Below are 15,442 nucleotides of genomic sequence, written 5' to 3'. Positions count from 1 at the left end.
CTTTTCACAGGTTCCAATGAATATCTGCAGCAATTTGACCTGTCGTGGAACTATATCCGACTGAGAGGTGCCATCGCTATTGGCAAAGGGCTTCGGGTTTGTAAATACAAATCTATATATTTGAATTTATAGTGTATAAGATTGTAAGAGGTAGAGGTGTAGCATTATAGTTTAACCCCAGGTCAGTCATGATCAAAAGGATTCCAATCATGACCATCCTACCATTTTTTTTTTGTCAGATATGCTGTATGTATCTAGGATCGAACTCCGGACACATAACAACACTATGCCACAACTACTTTATCTCAACTGGTCCAGATCTCTTTACTACCATACCAAATTACATGAAAATGGAAATGGATCCAATAAAATTCAAAAGTTCACTGGACAAATTTCTTCAAAAAATCCTGGACCAACCTCCTATATACTTGGATATGTCTCCAACAATAACTCTTTGCTAGAGTGGGCCATGGTGCCTAATATATGACTAAAAGACTTCACCAGGTGGTGCTATTAAGTTAGACATGGCCTGGGTCTATACTGGCCGAAACCTATCAAAGTTAATGTGTAATTGCTTCTTTAATCCTTTTGTTGCCATACTTTGGTTGAAACACACTGCCTTTAATTTTAATAAATTTTGAAAATAATGAAGAGTTAATTAAAATAAGTTTGTGTAATTCAGTTTGTTCCATGTCTTGTTGATTCTTAATGTTGATACATTAAATTTCCTTTATTAAAGGACAATATTCGATTAAAAAGATGCAACTTGGCCTTCAATGGCTTCGGTATTGAAGGAGGTTTTGAGATAGCAGAGGCCCTCATTCACAACACAACTTTACAAGAATTAAACCTCACTGCCAACAGATTGACAGACGTTTGTATAGAGAAAATTGCTAAATCCCTCTTAGTCAATGAAACCCTTCAGATATTACAGGTAAGTCTATTTCTACTGCATGGTCTAATATCTAGAGTAATGTTTAAAACTTTTCAGTCTGTGTTGTTTATGAAGTTCAGAGGAGTATATACACACCAGAAACTCTTGTATCTCAGGGTGGTACATATTTACGTACTTTTCATTTGAGGCTAGTATATATATATATCATCATCATTGTTTAACGTCCGCTTTCCATGCTAGCATGGGTTGGACGATTTGACTGAGGACTGGTGAACCAGATGGCTACACCAGGCTCCAATCTGATTTGGCAGAGTTTCTACAGCTGGATGCCCTTCCTAACGCCATATAGATATATGCGTATAAGAAGAGATGACCACTAAGTGGACATCCGATATGCTAGAAAGAGGTCATGAACGACCCAACCACTACGTATGTAATTGCAAGAAATAGCAGCCAAAGTTCTCTCAAATTACACCGTCATTAATAAGAGAAAAAAATAGGGACACATTGTATAAAGTAATTCCAGGTACAAAATGACAAAACAAAACTAAATGGTTACAACTAGAATTTTTCTTTGTGGTTGGGTCGTTGATGACCTCTTTCTAGTATATCGGATGTCCACTTAGTGGTCATCGCTTCTTATACGCATGTAATACAATTTTTCTGAATTTTCAGATTTTTTATATGCTAGGCCACTGGTTTTAAATTGATACACAAATAAACACATGTACAGTGTGTGTACACATATACACTCCGACACATTTAAAACTTAACTATGCAGTTGTGTTGGACTTTGTGTCAAGGTACATAACTCTGCTTGTCCCATAGGAAAGCTAGCCAGCTACAAAGGCAATTGTATTTCTTTTAATTTAGTTAGAGAGAAGGTACCATGGTCTTTCCAGAGCCTCATAGACTGATGAGGTACATACTCAGTTGGTGTTCATCTAGAACTTAAGGTAGAATACAAATATTTACAGGTAATTCTAGTTGTAACCATTTAGTTTTGTTTTGTCATTTTGTACCTAGAATTACTTTATCCAATGTGTCCCTATTTTTTTCTCTTATTAATGACAGGGTGTAATTTGAGAGAACTTTGGCTGCTATTTCTTACAATTACATACGTAGTGGTTGGTATTAGGAAAGGCATCAGTCTGTAGAAAGCATACTCTAGATACATTATATGAGGTATAGTTATCTCTAGACTGTAAGCCTCACAACTATGTCTGTATATCTGTATATATGTGTTTTTGTTTGTGTTTTGGGGTTCTTTGTCTGCATATTTTGCTTTGAGCCAGCCCATACTTTTTGATCCATTTCATACACTTCCCAGCAATATCTAAAAGTTGCAGTTTTTTTTCATTCAATCATTCCATAAGTGCTTTTATATTTCCTCAATAAATCCTGTAATGACAAAATATTTGGTTGATTGACAACAAAAGAGAAAAAAAAAAAACTTTGAAATATAAATACAAAAATATCTTAATCATTAATAAAAAAAATGTCATTGTAATTATGACAGATATTTATACTAAGTGATACAGTTCATGTTTGTCCACCAGAGATGTTTGTCAACAGGATTGTAAAAGTTGTTGAGTTCCATAGTCGAGTGAGTGGTTTAAGTTCTCACAGCAGTTGATTTGAACTGTTATAAACACTGAAAGTTACCAGACAAACCATCTATGAATATACCCAATGGTCTGTCAAAGAAAAGGCACCAAAGACAAAATCATTAATAACATCCTTCTATATTTATCCCCAAATGGTTAGGTTGTTTACTAAAACTGAGATTCTAACGAGTCAAGTATCTGCTGGATGTATTGTTGCTTTGCCAGTGAGCCCAGCTACTGACAAAACACATTTTTCATGTGTTTAATAGGGACCTGAATGGTTTGTTGCTGACAAAATCTTGTTGGGTGATTACAGTTATTTTCTCAGCTGAGCACAGTGATTTCGGGTTCAATTTCTAGGCAGTGAGTTGGTGTTCGGGACACTGCTGATATTCCCTGCTACAATTCATACTGATTTCCTTTCTGTCTTTTCCACAGATAAATAAATCTTACTGAAACTTTATCTCATTTATTTCCCCCTGTTTTCAGTTAGGTAAGAATCCAATTAGCACAACCGGAGCCATTTCCCTTGTCAATGCCATCAACAACAATGACAACACAGGACTAAATTTACTGGATTTGACGGTAAGAAATATTCCTTGATATAATCTTGAACTTTGCTGTTCTCTAACTGCAATTAAGGACTAGATAAGATAACGGGAGAATTTAGTAATGAGATCAGCAATCAAGATGGAGCTCACAGATAAGATGACACAGTATGAAGAGGAGTGATGACATGCTGCAGTGCAGACTTGTCCAATCCATGTCAGTGTGGCGAAAATAGATGTTATGATGATTTTGATGCTGATAGGGAATTAGAGGCTAGACTTGCAAAAAAGAAACCTTTCAGTTACAAGGGGGTGCTGAAAAGTTCCTGGCTTTGGGTAAAAGAATATACAAGGGGGATCAGTTAATTATGATTTTACTAGACATATTCCCCTCTCAGTTTGCACAGTCATTGTAGTAGTCCTTCAGTTTTTCTAAGTCCTGTGAAAAAACTTGGAAGGTTGAGCCTCCAACCAGCCCTTTCGCGATGCCCTTAAAGCTAGGAACTTTTCAGCACCCCCTTGTAATGATATTGATAACGATAATGAGGATTACAAGGCAAATAATGAAAATGACAATGCTTCTGTTAATGATGATGGTGGTGGTGGTGGTGACAATAAGGATGGGAGTGTAGTGGTGGTAATTACAAGGACAATGATGAGGATCATCATTATTATGCCACAGTTTTAGTGTTTCCTTTTAACCACTACACAAAACCATTAACTACAGGGTCTCCTTTTCAGATGGGGCTGGCCACTGGGTAATCATTGGCAGCCTCTAAAACAGTGATTCTCAACCAGGGCCCATACAATATTTTCTTGCTAAACTTTACCTGCAATAAACTGGTTACATTTCTACATAACACAAAATATTTCAACAATTTTTCTTTATACAATTTCTAATAATATTTAATTATAAAAATATCAAGATTCTGTAAACATCAAATGGCTATGGGGGACCAGTAGAGTAAAAACAAGAATCAAAGGGGATCATAAGCAAAACATAGTTGAGAAACACTATTCTAAATGCAGATATAATTTTAATAAATCACAAATTTGTTGTATTTAATAGACCTGCATTTGTCTGTTGTCTAAATGCATGCCACTGGCCCCTCTGAGTTATTTCTCTCAGACCCATTTTTGTTTATATATTAAAACCTTCTTCCAAGCTCATTTTCTTCTGCCGGTTCCCATTTGCAGGATGTCTCGGTCGAATATGAGTTCCTGCGCATTGTTTTCGACATCAAACAGAAGAAAAACTTCAAGGCAATATTTGGTCACATCCTAAGATCTGGAAACACAACAGAAGATATTGGTAAGAAAGCTATTGAGGTCGATAGTAGAAACCAATATCAGAAATCCCTTCTGATCCTGAAACAAAGCGTTGTGGTAAGGGATCCTGCTTTGATGGAAACTCTCAAGAAATATGATACAGAAGGGAATTTCACAATCACCCCTGAAGACTTCATAGCAGCTGTTAAGGTAGGAATAGCTTTTTTAAGTATATTTTGGGGGGAAACTCTACAATTTTCTTCAATGATTTCCCTCATAGGCATAAGGGCACAAATTATAACAACTCAAATATATGACTGGCACACTATATACACTTGTAAAATTGGGAACTGAAAAATTAAAGCCCCTTACCTTATGAAAAAAACATTATTATTATTGACGAGCTGGCAGAATCGTTAGCACGCTGGGCAAAATACCACTGAGTTCAAATTCTGCCCAGGTCAACTTTGCCTTTCATCCTTTCAGGGTCAATGAAATAAATACCAGTTACGCAGAGGGAAGGGAAGTGGTTGATATAATTGACTAGTCCCTTCCCTACAAATTTCAGGCCTCATGCCTATAGTAAAAAGGATGATTATTACTATTATCATTAAGGCAGCAAGCTGGACGAAATGTTTAGTGGTATTTCACCTGTCATTACATTCTGAGTTCAAATTCTGCTGAAGTCGATTTTGCCTTTCATCTTTCGGGGTCGACAAAATAAGTACCAGTTATGCACTGAGGTCAACATAATCAACTATCCCCTCCCCCAAATTTCAGGCCTTGTGCCCATAGTAGAAAGGATTATTTTTTCACCAAAAACTGCTAGCTTTTAATTTTGCTAGTACCACACCCTAGACAATGTCTGTTAAGTCCTTCTAGGTCTTCTTTTAACTGTTGTTGGAACTTAAAGGGTAAAAGACAGCATGTTTCCTTTTCCTGCTGGAATATAGAGATGATACAAGGTACATTCAGGCTCATAATCTTACCTACCACACACACACTTGTGGGGAGTATTTCAAAATAACGGAATTATCATTAGTTCAATAATTACGAATTAAATGTTTGAAATTTAGGTCTATATTTACAAATCCTATCCTGATAGAAAGCCTTCTTCTTTAATGTTTGTGGCAGGAATGTGCTCTCGAAATAGACACGAAGGATTTAATGCAAACTTTAAAAGCAATAGCAAAGAAAGGATCAGGTAAAATATATTTTGGGTAAGTAAACCTCTTTTATTCATTTGTGATGCCATAGGAGAGAAATGTGTCCACATGGATGATGGTTCACTTGCATTAAATGAGGCTGCAAAGAGAGAGGTTTTGAGACGCCACTATGAAAGGTTGCTCAATAAAGAGAATGAATGGGAGAAAGAGAGTCTGCCGAATGTCGACCCAACAGAGGGACTAGCTATCCAAATTGACAGTACCTGTATTGATACCAAGGTTGTTTTGCTTACAAATGGGGCGGAGTGGGGCAATCTGCTACTAAAAAGGTTGGGAAGCATTGAAAAGTGATAACTGACGAGTCTATTTAGCTATATATACACAATAGGCTTCTTCTATTTCTAACAATTTCACCCAGTGCTTAGAGAATAAAACATTAGCCGACAGCATTCATGCAGTGGGATTGAACTACTTTCTTAACCTCGCACACAGCCATGCCTGCACCCAATCTAATAAATAAAAGTTTACTGTATATAGTTTTTTTTTGGGGGGGGGGGGTAGTTTAAAAATTAGAATGGCTCTATTGGTTTATTTGAAATTAATGTCTAAATAAAAAGGAAGTGTGAAATTTGAAAATGATAACCTACTTTCTTGTTTTACAGCGATCTGGCAACAGAGGCCCACAAAGACTAAAATAGAGACTAGAGCAATGGAGAGAGAAGAGACATTTCATCAGAAAACTGGAGTTCCAATCATAAAAACGAGTTAAATTGTCTTAATTCATTCATTAAGCTGTGAATTAATCCTTCCCATAAGTTAACTGAACAACAGAAAAATATATAAAAAAAAATCTATTGTTTGGGAAATAAATTTGGGACAGGATTTTTACAGCTGGATGCCCTTCCCAACTGTCTGTGAAGTCAACAAGGAATGCAAGCCTTACTGTTTCACTCAAATAGTAACAAACACACATATTTGCAGATACACATATAGGTGAAGTATCACAAAGAGAACAAGGGGAATAGGATACAGACATTCAGAAAGAGATGGACAAAATGCAAACACACACAAAAAAAAAAAAAAAATTTTACACAGTGAATTAATTGTAGATGTAAAAAAGTAAAGTTGACTGACTAAGAAAGAAACAAGGCCTGTTTAAAGCATGAGTGACCCCTTCGACTACATGCTGTACAGAAATCGATACATATTGTGGTTTCTTGAAGTTTGGGTCCACCAAATTCATGCACAAGATATTGGTTGGCCCTGGGATGTAGTAGGAGATACTTGCCCAAGATGTCAAACAGTGAGACTGAACACTAGACTACTATGTCCTCAATTGGGTAACAATTCTAATTTTGTAAATAAAATCAATTTGGTAAGTTATCAAAATTGAACAAGTGAAATGATTTTTTAAATATTTTCATGTATAATTAATTACCAGTTGTACTGTGATTTGGTTCAGTTACTTTCTCCTCCTCCTCCCCTTCTTCTGTTCATTCCTTACATGACATCTACAACAGTGTGTGACCTCTGTAGAGAGTGTATAATTTTCTTGCAGAATAGGTCATCCAAGTACACTTACATATAATTACATCTTTCTCTTTTACTCTTTATCTCCTGATAAAGATTCTGCAAACTTAAAAGATTCCTCGATATCAATGAGAAGCATGAGAAAAAAAAATATAAATAAAATAAAAATGAACCCACCAAATACAATTTAAATTTCTTCCCCTCACTTCAAAGAAAAAAAGAACTGGAATGTAGACATTAAATGTCTATTTTATATCAAAAATTAGTTTACATAAATATATCCAAACCAAGTAATAAAATCTTTGACAATGATAAAAAGATAGAGAATGTCTGGTGTGAAGGTGAGTCTAAAATCTTAGCCTCACAGAAACCATGATTGTTCGCAGCATCTTAAACTGACAAAAGAAATGAGCAGAGAAACATTGCACCATTGGTTTTCAGATCTAGTTTTAGTGCAGCCATGACGTTAAAAAGAAAATGGGTTTTGCAGAAGGAGTATATTGTCCTAAGGAAGACTAAATAAATACTGCTATTTCGTTCTGGAATATTCTGATAGAAACATTTTCCACAAAGATAGCAAAATTGAATAACAATATGAACACAGCCAGTACAAGCCATACATGCCAATCCAGTTTGGCAGAAGAGTGAAGAATGGTTTCTAAATTGATGAAGAAAACTGTCGGCAAACATTTAAAATTTTTTTTTTTTAGGACAATCAAAACCTTTTCTGTTTTTGAAGAATGTTTAAAAATTTTCCTCGCGTCATTTCTCGTGCTGAAAAAGAAAAGAAAAAAGAGGAAAAGTTGTAGTTCCTAAAGTAAATAAAATTATAACTCATTATTTGGATACCGGTGTCACACAAAGGGCACCCATTACACTCTCGGAGTGGTTGGCATTAGGAAAGGCATCCAGCCATAGAAAACCATGCCAAATCAGACTGGAGCCTGGTGCAGCTTTCCGGTGTGCCAGCCTAGTGAAATCGTCCAACCAATGCCAAGCTGGACAATGGATGTTAAATGATGATGATGGATCATATTCATGAGTGATGGGGAATCAAGAGGCTGGAACAATAGTGCACAGGCAGCAGCATTCGATTTTCAGAAGAGGAGAGATTGGTCAAAAAGCCAAACTCGTTATCTTCAATTTGGCTTCTATGCCTGTCATGAAAGATGGATAATGGCTAAAAGAGTAGAATCAAAACAGGGTTCTTCCAAAGAATCTTTGAAGTGACATTATTTGAGAGAATGTGTGGCTCAGAGATCAGGAAGTTTCTCCAAGTTAAGCTTCTATTTCTCTGCATTTAGAGGTCACAGTTCTGTTACTATGGACATGTGGTGGCTAGAATGTCACCAGAAAGGATTGCAAGACAGATTCTTTAAGCTGAGTCGACCAGCAGGAGATCCAGCATTTAGACCAAGAATGAGATGGTTGGATAATATCCGCAGCCTCAGTCATGCTTGGGAATACAGCTGGAAAGTATGATGACAGAGAAGAAGCTAGGGGGGAGGACGATGAGGATTCTACCTCCATGATCCTCCCAAGAATAGGTGGAAAAGATGAATGGATAGATGAAGAAGATAAATGGATATTGCAAAATAGTTTTACCACAAACAGCAAACTGACTAAAACAATAGATCTCTTACCTTCATCAAGTCCCAGTTTGAAGGCTAAATTTTGAAGTCCTCGCACTTTTTCCATCAGCTGTGGTGTAGTCAAGCTACCAAACTCTGACGTGAGAAAAACAAAATGAATTTTACTAAAAGATTTTAAATTGGTTATTTTCCTTACAAATAAGACAGAAGCACTTCAATAAAATTTACCAAATAAGATCATTATCCAGTCCAACTCATGCCAGCATGGAACGTGTGCATTAAATGGGGAGGATGCTCCTTCACAAATGTCAACTCTATGAAATGCATCAATAGTTAATATCACTAAATTCCCAACAAATAAAAGAAAGTACTTGATCTTTAAGATTCTCCCCAAATGAATGATGAAATGAAATTTTGATGAAGAATCATTGATTGTCTTATACTATGAAAATTCATCATCATCATCGTTTAAAGTCCGTTTTCTATGATGGCATGGGTTGGACGGTTTGACTGAGGTCTGGAGAGCCAGCAGCTGCATCAGGCTCCAATCTGATTTGGCAATGATTCAACAGCTGGATGACCTTCCTAATGCCAACCACTCCGAGAGTGTAGGGGGTGCATTTTACATGCCACCGGCACGGAAGCCAGTCAGGGGGCACTGGTAATGACTGCATTCGGATGATGTATTTCACATGCCACCGAAACATGAGAACTTCCCCAAATCAATTGAAATGGTCATTAGAAGTGCTAGTACTTATTTCAAAAATCAATGGCAAAGTTGAACACACAGCAGAGGTTCAACAGAAAACCACAAATTGAAAAAGGAAAGTAATTTTGGGGATGTTGAACAGGCAAAGACAATACATATAATAGTTCTTTTCTGTTTGCAATGCTTTCTGTCAGAAAAATGAGAGAGATAGAGGCAGATATATGTGTAAAAAAGAATAAAGACCCTCACAACCTCACAGCCGTAAGTTCGACACTCTAACCACTGAGCCATGCACCTTCACAGAGGCAATGTTAAATGACCGAGACCTTTGGCGATATACTGTGCTTGTGAAGACCTGTCAAACCAAGTGAAATTGTAGTTGTGGCTAATGCTGGTGGCATGTAAAAAGCATCTATAACACTCTTGGAGTGGTTGATGTTAAGAAGGGCATACAGCCATAGAAACCATGCCAAATCAGGCTGGAGTCCAGTGTAGCTCTTCAGCTTACTAGTTTCAATCAAACCGTCTAACCCATACCAATATAGAAAGTAGGCAGTAAATGACAATGAAGAAAGAAAGAAAGAAAAGAAAGAAAAAAGATGCATACCTTGAAGAAGTTCTATATCATCTTGATCATCTATTTCTTTAGAGAAATTTGAAGCGGAGAAAGGCTGGAATATAAAACGAATCCATCAATGAATAGAATAGAAAAAGGAATAAGTCTTCAGGTCATTGTGGTAATGATAGATTTCCCTAACCATGTGGTCTTGGGCAAATATCTTCTGCTACAGCCCCTGGCCAGCCAAAATCTTGTGAGTGGATTTGGGAGACAAAAACTGAAAGAAGCCTATCTTCTGTATGTGTGTGTGTGAGTGTGTGTGTATATATATATATATATATAATATTAGGGATAAAAATCCAAATTTACAGGTAAAAACCCAATTAAATTCAATTTATCAAAAATTAAAATTAAATTAAGTTTCACAGTATATAATATATAAATATATAATTTAGAGAAAAGATCCAAAGTTCATGAACTCATCCATGAAAATCCATGGATGAGTCACATATAGAGGTTTCTAACTTTAAGAGTGTCGAGAAAGACCTGGTTAGAGGCCCAACCTTCTGAGTTCTTTTACAGGGCTTAAAAAAACTGAAGGACTGCTGCAATAAGTGTGTGTATCCGAGAGGGGAATATGATGAATAAAATCATAATTAAGTGAACCTCTTGTATTTTCTTTTACTCAAAGCCAGGAACTTTCCAGCACCCCCTCATATATACAACGGGTTTCTTCAGTTTGCACCCCCTCATAGGGCTTAGGTTGGCCCAGGGTTATAGTATAAGGCATATGCTGAAAGTGCCATGCAGCAGAACTGAACCTGAAACCAGATGACTGAGAAACAAATTTCTTAACCACACAGCCATGCACTACAATCATAGAACACTAACATATGGAACCTATGTTATTTACTGACTAAAAGAGGCAACAGGAGAACAATGTTTCAAAGGTTAAACACAAGAGGTACTTACACTTTGGTTGGCAGCAAACTCTGATACACCTGGTACTAAGGATTATAATGTAAAAAAGATGAAAAAGAAAAATTTTAGGTACAACTCTATGAAAAACATTTCAAATTCCTAACATTAAGGATTAATCCTTTTTACTGGAAGCACAAAGCCTCGAATTTGGTGGGGAGGGGACTAGTCGATTTCACTGGTACTTAATTTATCGACCCCAAAAGGATAAAAGGCTAAGTTGACCTCGGCAGAATTTGAACTCAGAACATAGCAACAAGTGAAATACCCGGTGTGCTAACGACTCTACCAACTCGCCACTTTCCTAATATTAAAAATTAGTAAGTCACCACCAATTGTGCTATCTTTAAACTTCTACCACTAAACATAATGCCACTGGTATTATTATTATACAAGTCCACAAGGGAGCCACCTCCATACATGTGATCATTTGACATGCTATAGATAGCAGTCAAAGCTTCCTCAAATCATACTTGACAGTTTTAATAAAAAACACACATTAGATAATGTAGCCCAGATATACTATGCCTGCAGAAAACCTTTTTTTGCCTTGTGTGTGTGTGTGTGTGTGTAAGAACATAATATTCATAAGCAGTTTATATTGTACAGCATTTCAATCTTGGAAGGATGGAATGCAAAGCCAGTCTCAGCAGGATTTGAACTCAAGATGTGAAGTACCATAACCAAACACCACAAGGTATTTCGTCATTTGCTCTAACAATTCTGACAATTCACTGCTTTGAGGCTGACTTGGAGGTTAAACAACAACTGGTTCTTTACAGACCCGTTTTATATAACCACCCAGTTTACTCAATGTAGCAGACAAATTTCCCCCGCTACACTCCTCCTCTCCCAACCCTCTTTAAAATGCATATTTTAAGATAAAATTTTAAATGATAGAAATGATTTTATTCTCTTAATAATAGATGTAGCAGGTAAAGGTAAAGACCCCCTTCGGTCGTGAATGACCATGGGATTGCACTTAGAAAGTTCCTCTCCGAGGCACAAATCCAGGAAAGGTTGTTTATGGAAGACCAGCAGTCGCCCATGCATATCATCCGCCCCTCTCCACACCACCAATGTTGTTGTATGGAAAGGCAAATGGCACTAGTGACATCGCAACTCATCTCTGGAGTAACACGAAATAAGTGTCTGGCTCAACAATACAACATACAGCCCAGTCCAGGAATTGAACTCACTACCTCGTGATTGTGAGCCCAATGCTCTAAGCACTGAGCCATGTGCCTTCACTGGATGTAGCAAGACTGATGGTTAAACATCTTTAGTGAGCTACTACTGTAGTGCTGTCAGTGTATTCAAGAAGAAGAATTGAGTGAAACTTCTGGACACAACAACAGGCAGGAATTGTTACACAGCTTTATCAACAAGGCAAAGTTTTCACTAAAGATAACAAATATTGTCATCACAAGCTGGTTATGATGACAGCAAATAATTCAGACTAGTCACGTGATTAATAACATATATGGGACAACAACGAAATATTTTACAGAACTAAGAGAACAATGTATCAACACACTCTTGATAAAATCAATATGATATCTTAATCCCCAAATAGTTCAAACAAAGTAAAATACTTTGTTTATAGACACACAAACATAAACATACTTACTTTGTTCAGGCCATAAGTCAGGAGATGATCTGTCCAATTTTTCATAACTCATCAATGTCTGCTCACAGTCTGTTAAACAAAACATTGTTCACTTTCTAATATCTACTATAATAATACTCTTGCATTTTTCTCTGTCACAACATATGAATGAGAAAGGAAGGGGTGATGGATGAATAAGGAAGGAAGGAATGATGGTAAACTGGTAGTGGGAGCGTTTCAACTCTGAGTGAGTATATGTGTGTGTGTATGTAAAAGGAAGATATGTGAATGTTTGTGTGTGTGTATGTGTGTGCAATGGAAGCGGGATGGTGAGCGTTCAACGCTGAAAAGAAAAGTCAAGCAGCGTTTCAACTCTGTGTGAGTATATGTGTGTATGTGTGAACAAGGGAGGTATGTAAATGTTTGAACTATCGTTCTTTCAGTAACAAACGATGATTGATGTCACATCTCAAAAGAAAACCACTAGATAACAGTGACAAGTGCATTAATTTGATTTACCATCCATATTTACACATAAAATACTACAATTAGCAGTCATTTTTGATGGCACGAGGTCAGCTAGTATTTTAATAATCTTGAGATATGTTCAAAAGTGACAAACATTATTTTAAAATGAAATAAGACTAATGTATAAAGTAGATTGAAACAGATGGCTTACCTAGATATATAAAAGTTATGGACACATGCCTTTTTATGATTTATTTTTTCAATTAGGAGGAGGAAGAGGAGGTAGAGTAATGCCATAGCTATTCCAGTCTTTTGCAGACAAGCGGAAGCAATACAATTAATATTCACACTGATATCTCACAAGGAATATATGAAAGGAGAGAAGGGAGGGCACATAGGTGAAAGGAGAGAGAGAGAGAGAGTGGGGAGCACATATTGAGAAAGAAGAATTAGACAGGCAAAGGTTTTATAAAAGGATCTGGAAGCCAAGAGAAGAGGTGGGTTTAGTCAAACATGGTACACCAGTTGCTCGTTCAATGAAGACAGAACTCTTGCAGCCAGAACAGAGGATTTAGAATGGCAACATAGTGTATCAATTTGTCTGTCCCTGTGCATCACATTTGATTAACAGGACATATTTCCCTAGTATCCATGCGTTTTATATGATACACATTCCCAATCTGTTTCACCCACGAGAGCAACTTGGGGCTTATGAAAGGAAAGTTTTATATTGCTTAGAACATATGAAACAATGGCTAACACAAAGTCTAAAAACAAGTACTGACGTTTCGGACAAACTTATAAAAATGTTTTGAACAGGCAAAGGGTTAAAGACTCAATTCTTGTTAAAAGTGATGAAAATATTTTTATGTGCATGAGAGAAAGACAAATGTTGGTAGCTGTTATTCAGTAACATGGTTTCGAAAAAAAAAAAAGATATGTCATTTGGGTTAAGTAATAATAATCAAAAGAGAAACAACTGCTTTTAATAGAAAAGAAAATTAGTTCGATTCTATATTGCAGCAGACGTGTCAGAAGAAAGGACAAGTTGATAACTGCGTCATTGGTATTAGAAACTATAGCTGACGTCTAAGAAAAAAAAGTTTTACTTTGGATTTCTTTAAAACTAGTAATAAAAGCATTAAAAAAAAACATACAAAATACCGAGTAAAGTTTATGAGAGTAGTTATAAGCAAGCTTGTGTATAAAACTGCTGTATATAAAATCCAGGACGGAATCAAAACCAAACGGAGATTTTAAAACATGTTTATTTTAGCTGAATCAGAAATGGAAGAGTGAACAAAGCGACCGCTTGCTGACCGAGAGGTCGAGTTGGTATCTCGTGGAACATTGGGATTCCAAGCAGAACCGTTTTCCAAAACTGGCGCAATCCAAATAGTTGAAAATATGTTCGGTGGAAAGATACAGCATCCGGTTATGAGTGGTGGAAACACTGTAATTATTATTACAGTGTCTCTTTAGCTAGAAGTTCCAAGCTCAAATCTTCCATCGAGTTGAAATCCGCGGTAGCTTGGCTTTTATAATACAGGTGTATGTATAAGTGTCTCTACATTCCACGATAACCTCTGACTAAATGGATAAACTGCTATATAAAGGCAGTCGGGTTTGAGGTAAACTTTAAATAATGCAACGAAGGGAAACAGAAAAAGAGAAAGATCGAATAATATAGATTGCTAAAAATGTCACTGATCGAGGAAACATTAGTGAACGAGTTCGTGAAATCTTCCATTTGAATAAACACATAACATTATAACTAAATTGTTGGGCGAAATACATCCAGAGGCTATTAAACAAGACAAGTAGGCTAAAGTTAATTAAATTAATTAAAAGATATTAAGGAGGGAAGCAGAAAAAAACTATCAGGAAAAGAGAAAGTCCTAAAAATGTTTTGTTAATTTCTTGTATTTTTATTCGAGACAGCTGACAACTTCCATGCTGTCGATAAAACTTGTGTTTAGCTGCTGATTGGAAGTTGATAAACGCAAATTAAATGTTTTTCTATTATTCTTTTCTGGATTAAATTATGGTAAAAAGGGAAAACTAATAAATTATTGAGTTAAAATAAGAAAAACGTAATTTGTTACCAGCATCGAGATCCGAATTGCCCGCACTTGGTGACGCCATGTTGGCAGGAGGTGACATCTAGCGGCAGATAACTCCACTTTATACTCAATGCAACCTACAACTGACTCAAACATTATTATAAGAGAGAGAGAGGATGGAGAGGAAATACTTGCCGAAGATGTTCTACAGAAGATAAATTTAACCTCAACGATGTTGTGCTCGATCTGCTAGAAATAGCAGCAAAATTTCCCTAAAGTCATACACTGCCACCTTAAAACTAATGGTACTTTATATAACGTATTCCTTTGTAGACTATGCTTGAAAATAAGACAGGATGTCTATAGTTGGGGCATTTTTGACTATACATCTCGATCGGTGTTGACCCGAGTCTCAACACAACCTTCAACTAATCGAGCCAATGAGGGAG

The 15,442-nt window shown here is 36.5% G+C and overlaps 2 protein-coding genes across 5 annotated transcripts in view; one reads left to right on the top strand and one right to left on the bottom strand.

Moving 5' to 3' along the window:
- The window catches only part of LOC106877181 (uncharacterized), a 35,832-nt gene extending 28,941 nt beyond the window's left edge, over window positions 1-6,891 (top strand). Inside the window, exons 8-13 of one of the 2 annotated variants that reach the window (XM_014926017.3) lie at window positions 11-96; window positions 740-934; window positions 2,992-3,087; window positions 4,248-4,529; window positions 5,454-5,539; window positions 6,148-6,891. In XM_014926017.3, coding sequence (XP_014781503.2) covers window positions 11-96; window positions 740-934; window positions 2,992-3,087; window positions 4,248-4,529; window positions 5,454-5,539; window positions 6,148-6,178 — 776 coding nt within the window. In that variant the 3' untranslated portion in view covers window positions 6,179-6,891. The remainder of the gene's footprint in view (window positions 1-10; window positions 97-739; window positions 935-2,991; window positions 3,088-4,247; window positions 4,530-5,453; window positions 5,540-6,147) is intronic. The other variant, XM_052971453.2, reaches the window with a different exon arrangement.
- LOC106877182 (protein lin-52 homolog) lies at window positions 4,068-15,195 on the bottom strand. 3 transcript variants are annotated; one of them, XM_014926021.3, is made up of 6 exons: window positions 15,036-15,195; window positions 12,484-12,552; window positions 10,848-10,882; window positions 9,924-9,987; window positions 8,659-8,742; window positions 4,068-4,338 (listed from the first exon to the last, which is right to left on the bottom strand). In XM_014926021.3, exons 1-6 carry the CDS (start codon window positions 15,091-15,093, stop codon window positions 4,325-4,327), a joined length of 324 nt encoding a protein of 107 aa, XP_014781507.1. In that variant the 5' UTR covers window positions 15,094-15,195; the 3' UTR covers window positions 4,068-4,324. The 3 variants fall into 3 exon arrangements, with proteins under 3 accessions (XP_014781507.1, XP_089215398.1, XP_014781506.1); XM_089359272.1 differs by lacking the exon at window positions 4,068-4,338 and adding an exon at window positions 7,108-7,133; XM_014926020.3 differs by lacking the exon at window positions 4,068-4,338 and adding an exon at window positions 7,247-7,789.
- Between the last annotated feature and the right edge of the window lie 247 nt (window positions 15,196-15,442).

This window comes from Octopus bimaculoides, chromosome 11, assembly GCF_046866305.1.
Source record: "Octopus bimaculoides isolate indiv1 chromosome 11, ASM4686630v1, whole genome shotgun sequence".
Classification (NCBI taxonomy): domain Eukaryota; kingdom Metazoa; phylum Mollusca; class Cephalopoda; order Octopoda; family Octopodidae; genus Octopus; species Octopus bimaculoides.
The sequence above is the reverse complement of the archived record's forward strand: the minus strand, read 5'-3'. Positions and strand labels throughout refer to the sequence as shown.

Excerpts from the sequence above, each read along its gene's own strand:
- LOC106877182 (XM_014926020.3), bottom strand. The coding sequence starts at position 15,093 with ATGTCACCTCCTGCCAACATGGCGTCACCAAGTGCGGGCAATTCGGAT. Across the intron at positions 10,883-12,483 it reads TGACTTATGGCCTGAACAAA|TACCAGGTGTATCAGAGTTT; the intron begins GTAAGTATGTTT and ends TATAATCCTTAG. Across the intron at positions 9,988-10,847 it reads AGTTTGCTGCCAACCAAAGT|CCTTTCTCCGCTTCAAATTT; the intron begins GTAAGTACCTCT and ends TTTATATTCCAG.